The following is a 12,216-nucleotide window of genomic DNA, read 5'->3' on the forward strand; positions in this document are numbered from 1 at the left end:
TAAAAATTCACCTTAAAATATTTTGATTTTTTTTATTTAGAAAATCTTTTCTTGAATCAAAAAAAAAATTCAATGTTTTAGTCATTATAGTCTTGTGATCATTTGTCCTTTTGGTTTTTTCACTATATGAACCACATAGCCATTGTCAAGTCAAAATCCAAGATAAGTAATTCACTGTTTTAGCTACTTTTTTTTTTTTTGTCTTAGCTACTTTTATAGAAAAAAATTTAAAATAATACCTGGGACTTACGTATCCATAATTTCTACTGATTATTCATCTAAAAACACTACACAATTTTTTTTTTTTCTGAACTCTCTCAATTTGTTTTTAAATAATCTAAAATACTCACGATTCATTTACAGGTACAAAGATGTAATCTTTATTAAAAATGTTTATGTGACGAGTCCAGGTTCTTACTCTTTTATGTCTTCTCTGTGCCATTCTGGGACAATGAAAGATAGATTTGATATATTAACATTTTTTAATTTACAATAAGGAATTCAAGAGCCATTTTTATATACTGAAAAATGTTAGGTTTAGTTTATTTACCCACCTAAATACTATTTAACACACTATAAATATATTCCCTTTTATTAACTCCTGGTTGTTCTTAAATTTAATCACTATAAACAATAATGAAATGGACAAAATAAAGAAAGTGATTTATTGAATGTTTTATGGATTCTAAAAGTGGCTCACCAAATGAATATAAACACAGTTAAACTTATTTATTCTGCTTAGCTACATCTGAACCTGATATACAACATTATCATTAAACCTTAACAGAATTATCCAAATGTTATATCTGTGATGAGAAATGTTTTAAAACTTAATGGAGGCCGGGCGTGGTGGCTCACGCCTATAATCCTAGCACTTTGGGAGGCCGAGGCGGGCGGATTGCTCAAGGTCAGGAGTTCGAAACCAGCCTGAGCGAGACCCCGTCTCTACCAAAAATAGAAATAAATTAATTGACCAACTAAAATATATATATACAAAAAATTAGCCGGGCATGGTGGCACATGCCTGTAGTCCCAGCTACTCGGGAGGCTGAGGCAGTAGGATCGCTGAGCCCCGGAGATTGAGGTTGCTGTGAGTCAGGCTGACGCCATGGCACTCACTCTAGCCTGGGCAACAGAGTGAGACTCTGTCTCAAAAAAAATATATATAAAAAAAAAAAAAAAACTTAATGGAGGAGAAGAAATGAGGCTTTTATGCTTAGATTTTATTTTATTTTATCATTTCAGGAAATTATGGGGTACAAACATTTTGGCTACATGTTATAACTATGCCACATCCCAACCATGATTTGAGATGTGCCCTTTCCCCTGCTACAACGCTAACCGTGTCCATTAGTTGTGAGTTTACCCACTCTCAACCCCCACCCCCAATGAATATTACTACTCTGTGAGCACCTTAGTGTTGATCAGTCAGTGCCAGTTTGACGGCGAGTACAAGTGGTGCCTATTCTTCCATTCTTGTGATACCTCACTTTGGAGGATGGACTCAAGCTCTATCCAGGAAAATGTCAGAGGTACTAGATCACTGTTGTTTTTTATAATTAAGTAGTATTCCATTGTATACATATACCATATTTTATTAATCCACTCATGGATTGAAGAGCACTTGAGTTGTTTCCACATCCTTGATATAGTGAATTGTGCTGCCATATACATTTGAGTACAGATGTCTTTATTACAGAATGACTTTTGTTCCTTTGCCTAACAGTTTTATGGCTAGATCAAATGGTAGTTCTATTTGTAGCTCTTTCAGGTATCTCCAAATTCTTTTCCACAGAGGTTGTACTAATTTGCAGTCCCATCAGCAGTGTAAGAGTGTTCCTATCTCTGTCCATTCTCACCAGTATTTGTTCCTTTGGTGCTTTATTTTGGTGCTTTATTTTTTGATAAAGGCCAATCAAAAAATTAGGTGATATCTCATTGTGGGTTAGGTGATATCTCATTATGGTTTTGATTTGCATTTCCCTAATGATTAGAGATGTTGAACATTTTTTTTATATGTTTGCTGTCCATTATTCTGTCTTCTTTTGAAAAGTTTCTGTTCATGTCCTTTGCCCATTTATTGATAGGATTGTTTGATTTTTTCTTGTTGACTTTTTTTAAGTTCTAGATAGATTCTTGTTACCAGCCCTGTATCGGATATGTGGAGAGCAAATATTTTCTCCCATTCTGTAGGTTTCCTTGGCTGTATAGAAGCTTTTTAATTTGATCAGGCCCCGTTTATTTATTTTTGTTGCTGCTGTGATTGCTTTGGGGGGTCTTCTTCATAAACTCTTTACCTTGGCCAATGTCTGAAAGAGTCTTCCCTACATTTTCTTCTAGGATTCTTAAGGTTTCATGCCTTAGGTTTAAGTCTGTTATCATCTTGAATTGATTTTTGTAAGAAGTGAGAGGTGGGGATCCAGTTTCAATCTTCTGTGTGTAGCTATCCAGTTTTCCCAGCACCATTTATTGAAAAGGGGTTCTTTCCCCAGTGTATATTTTTGTCTGCTTTGTCAAAGAATTAGATGACAATATGCAGATGTTTTCATCTCTGGATTCTCAGTCCTGTTCCTAAGGTCTATGTCTCTATTCTTGTGCCAATACCATGCTGTTTTCGTTACTACAGCCTTGTAGTACAGCTTGAAGTCTAGTAGACTCATACCTCCCAGTTTGTTGTTTTTGCTTAAAATTGCTTTGGCTATATAAAGTCTTCTCTGGTTCCATACAAAGCATAGAATTATTTTTTCTAGATCTGTGAAGAATGATTTAAGGGCATTCAAATGGGGGCAGAAGAGATCAAACTCTCTCTTTGCTGATCTGATATGACATTGATATGATATGATATGATATGATATGATATGATATGATATGATATGATATGATATCTAGAAAACCCCAAAGATTCAAACAAGAGATTCCTGGAATTGATAAATCAATTCAATAAAGTCTTCAGATACAAAATTAATTACACACAAATCAGAGACATTCTTATACGCCAATAACAGTCAAGCCGAAATTCTAATAAAAAATGTAGTACCTTTTATGACAGCCTCAAAGAAAATCAAATATCTCAGTATACATTTAACAAAAGAGGTGAGAGACATATACAGGGAGAACTATGAAACACTAAGAAAAGAAATTGTAGAAAATGTAAACAGATGGAAAAATCTACCTTGTTCATGGATTGGTAGAATCAACATTGTTAAAATGTCCATACTACCTAGAGCAATCTACAGAATTAATGTAATCCCTATCAAAGTATGCTTAGATTTTAAAAAATGAAACTCATCTCCCTTCCTTTCATACATAAGAAAAGTATAGCACAATGTAGTTAAGTGTGCCCACCATTCATCCATCTTTCCTTTTATTTCATCAACAAATATTTATTAAGGTCCTAAGAACAAATAAAGAAAATTATCTACACTGACCTAAAAGAAATCATAATCTAATGAGGGCAGAAAAAAAGTATAACAAATAACTAAAATGTAAGTGTTATAAGGGATACAAAAGAATTATATTAAAGTATCTAAGATAACCACTTAGAACAGGGTTAGCATGCACATACACAAACACCAGTTTCTTTTCTCAGGATTGGCATGCACATATAGAAATACTAGTTTCTTTTCTTTAATCAGGGGAGTTAAGGAGAGACGATATCAAACAAAGTTGGATGTCAAAGAAAAGACTTAGTTCATTTCTGAAGGATAACACCTAAAAAAATAGTCTTAGGAAAAAAATGGCATTTAATGGGGGCATAAAGGAAGTAGTGTGTGACTTCTGGCTCATTCCCTTAGAAAGAACTCTTCATGCAGAGGAAAAAACAAACCATTAAGCTCTTAAACACTTATTACCAAGTAATGTAGGAAACTGACATCTTTGCCTCATCCTTGTGCATCTGAATATCTAACCAAAACCACATGGTGTAAACATTAGGTATAAGATAGGATCCAGAATGAGCTAAAAGTTGTGACAGGGATTAGACACTATGTGGAAGATTAACTACATAAATAATCAGGAGTTGCATGTTTATTGAATTTTCTCATTTCAGAAGAATCCAACCATTATAATTATTATAAACAATTACTTTCAACTAGTGCATAGTCTGTTAATTTGTTTTCCATTTGGAAAACTTAAGGAGAGACAACTGGTTTTCTTTGTTTTATAATGTTGGTGTTTGACAGACCTCCTGATTATGCTAACCTTATCTGATTAGGAATATAATAGACATAGAAAGGGGATGGGAAGGATAGGAGAGAATATGAGAGTCACACATGATCTCTTAGTCTCAAGTTGCTAACTATATAGGAAATTCCAATTAAATGTCTAACAGTTCTCTCAGTATTCAATAATAGGCACTCTTATTATATTTTATTTTGAGTTTCCATTAATAGTATGTTCCAAGCACTGGGCAAGGCACTGGGGATACAGTGAAAATGAGACAGAGGAGGTCCCTGACTTCATGGAGCTTAGGATGCGAAACATAAAATAAGCAAACAAAATGATTAATGATCATATTGTGAGACAAAAATAAAAAGTGCCAGGAGAAGAAGCTTCAGGCAGAAAATAGGGAAGAGCTTAGCATATTTGAAAACTGAAAAGAGGAAGGTTGACCTGAAGTGTGGTAAATGTTGTGAGATGAGTTTAGAGTGATGGAAAGATCTTGCAGGATCTCATAAACTATGGCAAGGAGTTTCAAAATCATTTAGTCTGCAGTTTCCTAATACTAGTGGTTTGAGCCTTTTGTTGTCAATTTATTGGCCATTAAAATTTCTATCTCTTGCCACTCTGCTTCCGGATTATCTTTTTATCTTTTCTTTTTCCTGATTTGTAGGGTTTGTGTAATCTTTGTATATTTTTTTTAATTTCATGATATTACAGGGGTACAAATGTTTAGGTTACATATATTGCCTTTGCCCCGCCCAAGTCAGAGCTTCAAGTGTGTCCATCCCCCAGATGGTGCGCACTGCACCCATTAGGTGTGAATATATCCATCCCTTCCTCCCCCCTCCCATCTGCCCAACACCGGATGAATGTTACTACTACAGGTGCACTTAAGTGTTGATCGGTTAATACCAATTTGATGGTGAGTACATGTCATGCTTATTTTTCTATTCTTTTGATATTTCACTTAGTAGAATGGGCTCCAGCTCTATCCAGGATAATAAAAGAGGTGCTAGATCACCTTTGTTTTCTGTGGCTCAGTAGAACTCTGTGGTATAAATATACCACATTTTATTAATCCATTCATGTATTGATGGGCACTTGTGTTGTTTCCACATCTTTGCAATCGTGAATTGTGCTGCTATGAACATCCAAGTGCAGATGTCTTTTTTATAGAATGTCTTTTTTTCCTTTGGGTAGATGCCCGGTAATGGGATTGCTGGATCAATTGGTATTTGTACTTGTAGCTCTTTGAGGTATCTACGTATTGCCTTCCACAGAGGTGGTACTTGTTTACAGTCCCACCAGCAGTGTATGAGCGTTCCTATCTCTCCATATCCATACCAACATTTATTGTTTTGGGACTTTTTGATAAAGGCCATTCTCACTGGGGATAAGTGATATCTCATTGTGGTTTTGATTTGCATTTCCCTGATGAGTAGAAATGTTGAGCATTTTTTCATGTTTCTTGGCCATTAGTCTGTCTTCTCTTGAAAATCTTTGTGTAACTATTAATGCTTAGTCTGATATACCAGACTGTGTGAATACCAATGCTTGATCTGTCAAGTATACATTAGCATTCACACAATTTAACATGTGTATATGTGAGTGTGTGTTTATGAGATCAAGCATTAGTAAGGGTACCCTAGACTATGCTGCTCATGTACCTTTGTATTTATTACTTTTATACATAATCAGGTATAAAATATTTAATTTTTAAAAAACCTAATATACAGCAGAATCTATCTACTTTTATTTCCTTAGTTTGAAGGTGGGTATACCAAATACATAATCTGTACATTGAATCATCTTAAATCATCTTAAAATATGGGATTAACTGCATGATATCAACTATTAATTTCTGTATACATAAAATAGAACAGGAGGGCATCAGAAATGTTAAGTATCAAATTTACTTAATCAATCTCCACCTTCCATATAACTTCCTCTCTAATAACCCTGATTATCAGGAATATTTTCAAATTGTGATTTTTCTCCTTAATTGATCCTGATAGGCCTTGTTCATCAGCACAAATTCTAAACCTATAAAGACACTCAAAATATAGTTGACTATATATCCCAGTATATATACTAGTTGCTCAGTGTAACCATTAATAGAATCTCCTGTTATTCTCACAAGTGTTCCAATTTAGACCATAAATTGTATAGTCACAATACTACAAACAACAGATAGAATTGAACTTTGAAACTAGAAAGCTATACCCAACTTTGGAAAATGTATATAACTTCTTTAAACTTCAATTAATAAAAGACAATGACACTTAATCTCACAAGAATATTTTAGAAGTAAATAATTTCATGTTCACTGTCTTAGTTCCAAGCAGGCACTCAATAAATATTAATAGTCTCCCTATGTCTACCCTCTTTCTCCAACAATACAACAATTCAAGCAGTTTATCTATTTAATCATGTTCTTACATGTTTATTATTTCTATTGCTTTAATGAGATAAAACAAACTGTCATAACCATTTTTTAAGGCAGTCTAGTACAATGACAACTTTGGACTAACGGGTTAAAAGGTAAGGACTTAAGTACATTCAAAGGATTTAAGTATTAAGTTCTGCCACCTATTAGCTATCTGTCCTTAGTCAAAATTTTTAATCTTTATGAGACTCCTTCCTCATCTGAAAAACTAGAATATAATTTATATGCCCTATATATCTAAAAGCACTGCTATGAGAGAAAAAATTGAAATAATGTACATAAGTGTGTGCCTTATAAATTTTAAAGTAGTATATACAAATGTTTACACTAACTTTTAAAAAATAAAAACCCTTAATTTTATCATGAGTCTACTCAAATAGATTATAATACTAGGCCTTGGGGAAAGGAGTGAAATGTTACACCAAAAAGTAGTATCTCCTTTCTCCTTTTTGCCTATCCCTATCCACTGCTCCATAGATTTTAGCATTAATCAAAAAATACTTGGCCGGGCGTGGTGGCTCACGCCTGTAATCCTAGCTCTCTGGGAGGCCAAGGCGGGCGGATTGCTCGAGGTCAGGAGTTCGAAACCAGCCTGAACAAGAGCGAGACCCCGTCTCTACTATAAAAATAGAAAGAAATTAATTGGCCAACTAATATATATATATAAAAAAATTAGCTGGGCATGGTGGCGCATGCCTGTAGTCCCAGCTACTCGGGAGGCTGAGGCAGAAGGATTGCTTGAGCCAGGAGTTTGAGGTTGCTGTGAGCTAGGCTGACGCCACGGCACTCACTCTAGCCTGGGCAACAAAGCGAGACTCTGTCTCAAAAAAAAAAAAAAAAAAATACTTGGGAGCAGGGTGCTGTGGTGCACAGCTGTAGTCCCACCTACTTGGGAGGCTGAGGTGAGAGGATCACTTGAGGCCAGGAGTTTGAGGCCAGCCTGGGCAACATAGTGAGACCCTGTCTCCAAAAAAATAAAGACATAAAAAAAATACTTGAGCAAAAATTCAGCTAAATTGAGTAAACAAATATGGTATTTGACATAATGTTACATCAGTTTAACTAAATAAAAGTATGTTGGTGAGTATCTAACCAGGAAAACCAAAACAACCCTATATAGTTATAACAGATAGAATGTAATATAGGGAACTGGCTACAGAAATGACAGAAAAAGTACAAAGCCAAAAAAGTGGACAGTGAGACAGTGAGGCAACCAAAGATCAGCATTCTAGGAAACTGCTATCCTCCTAGGGTAGAGGTCAACAGGAAGAAGCAGGACCTCCAGACGGAAACTGGAGCTCTAACAGGTCTGTCCAGTGAGAGACAGACCCACAGAGGAAATACAGCTACTACCAGAATCACTGTCCAAGGCAAAGAGGATAAGGAAAAAGTACCCTGGCTTCTGTCTTCCTTGCCCTCCAACTTCCATTATTCCTCAAGGACATGCAAGTGGAAATGCAGCCTGCCAGTGTCAGCCTCCCTGTCACAGGGAGCAGAAGAATGGAAGGATGAGAAATGGCTCTCATGGCAAACAGACCCAGGACCTGCACAAATAGTAATTCTGCCCATTCTAGGAAATACCATTAAGAAGCTACTTCATCAGGAGCATCAAAATAGTATACTTTCTCTTAAAACTTAAGTACATTAGAGGATTAACTTACGAAAGATTTGGATTATCTTCTGTTAAATTATTTTCCTTTCTTGTCAAGCATTTATAGAAAAAGCTACTAAAAATGTGACTTCGTTCAACAAGTTCATCTGATGCCTTCTCCAATATAAGATACCTGTAAAGCAGTAACACCACAAAAGTAAATTATGTATAGATTTTACCTGGTCTTCCCACAATTATATGTTCTGAAATCTTCATTTTTATATACAATTAGATTTCAAAGCAATATTGCAGTTTCTTTTGACTTCAGCTTCCAATTTGGTCTTTAGTTACTTCACCTTCTATCAAGATCATTTAAAGCAGAAATTGCTCACTTATTCATTTATTTAATATTTATCAAATTCCTAACATGTAACAAACATCATGTTTACATCAAAAACACAAAATAAGAGGAGAAAAATAAAGTACCTGCCCCCATAGAGCTTACAATGTAGAGGAGTGAGGTTAGAAGAAAATATTAATCAAATAATCACATGATAAAGTATAAATCTGAAACTATGACATTTCTAAATCTAGAAAAATTTTAATAATTGAGATATGACTGATCTCTAAATCCATATTTCACTTCTATACTAAAACAATTCTTCCATACAAGCTTATAAATCAATCACATAATGATTAAACCTTTCATAATTAGAAAACTCTGTTATTCTTAATAGTTTATGCAGATTTGAAAATGCCTTTGCAATTGTTTTTTAAGAACTGAGTAGCTAGAGTTTGCAGATCAGAATACTGAAAAGGAAAGAGCTGTGTGGGAGAAAGAATTCCAGATAGCTGCACAGAATCCTCCTCAAGAAGTTAGCAGAGTATTGATCACTGCATGTATGTAAGGAAAGTACCCAAGCTCTGGGGAAAGAACTATCCAAAAGGATTAGAGAGAATGGTACTGAGCATTCATGCAGACCAGGAATGGTGTCTGTTGCTACTAGCCAGACTGAAAAATCTCATGAGGCAGTGGGTAAAATACTCAGAAGGGTCTTTCTGCAGTAGGCGGGGATCAATTAATGGCAAATCTTAAATGCATCAAACTGTTTCCAAATAATTTAACTGTGTCCCAGAACAAAATTCAAGCATACTTAACAGGAGTACAAAAATACCCAGCACCCAGTAAAAAATTACCAGACATCTAAAGAAGCAAAGAAAGACTCATAATGAAGATAAAAATCAGTCAACTGAAACCAATCCAGCACTGACATAGATGTTAGATAAACATAAAAGAACCTAAGACAGTTATTATAACTGTTCCATATATTCAAAAAATCAGAAACATGGAAGATATTTTTTAAAACACAAATGAATTTCTAGATATTAAATATAAAATATCTGTAAATATAAATGATAATGTGAAATTGTGACCCTGGAGCACTGGAATAAAGATAGTATTATAAGTAATTAGGTAAGACCATATAACAGTAGGTTTGGTTGGAGAGAGATCTGTGAAATAATCAGAAAAATATCTCAATCAAATATTGGAAATTTAGGTCTAGGGATACAGTACAAAATGAGGGCCGGAAACAAATTTCCTTTGCATAAAAGTTTTAAAAGCTTTTATATCTATTCCTTCATCTTTGACAATACAAAAGTTTAAAAAGGCCGGGCGCTGTGGCTCACGCCTGTAATCCTAGCTCTTGGGAGGCCGAGGCGGGCGGATTGCTCAAGGTCAGGAGTTCAAAACCAGCCTGAGCAAGAGCGAGACCCCGTCTCTACTATAAATAGAAAGAAATTAATTGGCCAACTGATATATATATAAAAAAAAAAATTAGCCGGGCATGGTGGCGCATGCCTGTAGTCCCAGCTACTCGGGAGGCTGAGGCAGAAGGATCACTCAAGCCCAGGAGACTGAGGTTGCTGTGAGCTAGGTTGACGCCACGGCACTCACTCTAGCCTGGACAACAAAGTGAGACTCTGTCTCAATTTAAAAAAAAAAAAAAAAAGTTTAAAAAAAAAATTAAAGGAATAGTGACATGCGTTTTTAAAATGACAGTTAACTTTCATGGTGCTTAAAGATACAAGAGGAAACTGCATAGAACTGCTTCTTTTTGGTTCCCCCCAAGTGATTTGTAATTGTAATTATACAAAGTGATTTGTACAATAATATAGTAGTTAAAGAAGTATAAATCAAAAACCAACATATAGGTCAGGCACAGTGGCTCATGCCTGTAATCCTAACACTCTAGGAGGCCGAGGCAGGAAGATCACTTGAGGTTAGGAGTTCGAGATCAGCTTGAGCAAGAGAGAGACCCTGCCTCTAGAAAAAATAGCCAGGCATGGTAGCATGTGCCTATAATCCCAGATACTGGGAAGGCTGAATTGCTTGAGTGCAGTCATTTGAGGTTGCAGTGAGCTATGACGATGCCACTGCATTCTACTCAGGCAACAGAGTGAGACTCTGTCTTAAAAATAAAACAAAAAAAAACCCCAACAAACAAAAACAAAATCAAACAAAAAGGCAGTAGCTTTCTTTAAGTATATATTAGAAGTATCTATGAGAAGTAAAAGAATGAACTGATTTAGTCAATTCTAGAAAACCTTGATAGGCAAATATTTTCCAGATCTGAAATCTAGGCAGGTTATTTTTGCTGGAGTTAAAATAACTCAGAGAAAAAGACATTTATGTTAAGTTTCTCAGTAAAACCTGAAAAAAAAAATGAGAATAACCATTTATCATTGTACTTACTTAAGGTAAAAATCAATGATTACATCATTAAGAAACTCTCCTTCTTCTAAACACTCCAGATCTTCATTAGTTACTCCTAATCCCCCCTTGGTAGGTGGTGGAGGATATACAATTAACCTTAAAATATGAAAATAAAGTTTAAAATATTGGTATGGAAAATTCTAGATACCTAAGAGATTTCTTATATGAAATAATAACAGACCAGTAGTATTCTATGACTAAAATCTGTAGGTTGAAAGTATTCGACAGGACACAAACAATTATATTTTCCTTCCTTTATTTTCACAAGCTATTAATGATATTCTCATTAAGTCTCATCTTCTCCTTTCCAATTCTTCCCATGTTGGTTAGTCTCAATAGACTACTATCTCAGTATTAGTCTCAATATTGTCTAATCAATAGGTTTTATCTCACAATCAGTTATAATACCATTGAAGATGTCTGTCTTCTGCACAATTTTTAACTTTTAACAACTGATGTAATAAAATAGATTTTCCTATACTTCGATTTCTAATTCTAGGTTTGAATCCTCAAGACTAGTCCCTTTCCATTCAAAAAAGCCTGCAGTCACTAACTATGCTCTCCTCCTGGTGTCTAGTCTATACCAGCAGCTGGGCAATAAAGAAATAACATGGGAGCTTACGAGGTTAAGTTTAAGAAAGTGCTTGTAATGTAAGACTTAAGAGAACATAAAGGAAATGAATAATTACATCACAACTAGAAAGTAGTAGAGAACAGGTGACAACAAATTAGGCATCTTTCTTCTGGCACTCTCTTAAAGCTTAGAAATGAGACTGAAAGAGCGGCTTATTGAAATAACAGGAAAATATCTAATCCTATAATTTCCTAATAACAACTAAAGATAAATCATGAGCTCTTTCCCTGCTCTCTCTCCCTCTAGTTGACCAGCTGCCACGCACCCTGCACGGTTGCATTCTCACAACATCTAAAAAGAGCCCAATAAACAAAAAGGAAATGTAAATCTTTTTTTCTACATTCACCAGCTTACTACCCTTTTAGAATTTCCTGAGGAGTTCTGAGAGGACAGCAGGGGGACCAACTCCAGGCCTTAGTTTCCTGCCCAAAACCATATCTCAGGGGCAAAATCACATCCCCTGCAATAAACCTGACTACATTTCAGAGATAATCAAGTCTCTAGGAGCAGAGAAAATAAGAAAGATAGACAACCTGATGTCTCACAGCTGCCTCCTGCTAATTACTCCATAACAGCTTGTATTAACATTATCATCTTGCCTCCAAGAA

The 12,216-nt window shown here is 35.3% G+C and overlaps 1 protein-coding gene across 8 annotated transcripts in view; it reads right to left on the reverse strand.

Annotated features, from left to right (window-relative positions):
* SENP7 (SUMO specific peptidase 7) overlaps positions 1–12,216 on the reverse strand; it is a 142,080-nt gene that overhangs the window by 7,663 nt on the left and 122,201 nt on the right. For all 8 annotated transcript variants that reach the window (XM_012779684.3, XM_012779682.3, XM_012779678.3 and 5 more), the window contains 3 exons: positions 10,954–11,070; positions 8,269–8,391; positions 351–443 (listed from right to left, as the gene is read on the reverse strand). In XM_012779684.3, coding sequence (XP_012635138.1) covers positions 351–443; positions 8,269–8,391; positions 10,954–11,070 — 333 coding nt within the window. The remainder of the gene's footprint in view (positions 1–350; positions 444–8,268; positions 8,392–10,953; positions 11,071–12,216) is intronic.

Source organism: Microcebus murinus, chromosome 1 (genome assembly GCF_040939455.1).
Source record: "Microcebus murinus isolate Inina chromosome 1, M.murinus_Inina_mat1.0, whole genome shotgun sequence".
Classification (NCBI taxonomy): domain Eukaryota; kingdom Metazoa; phylum Chordata; class Mammalia; order Primates; family Cheirogaleidae; genus Microcebus; species Microcebus murinus.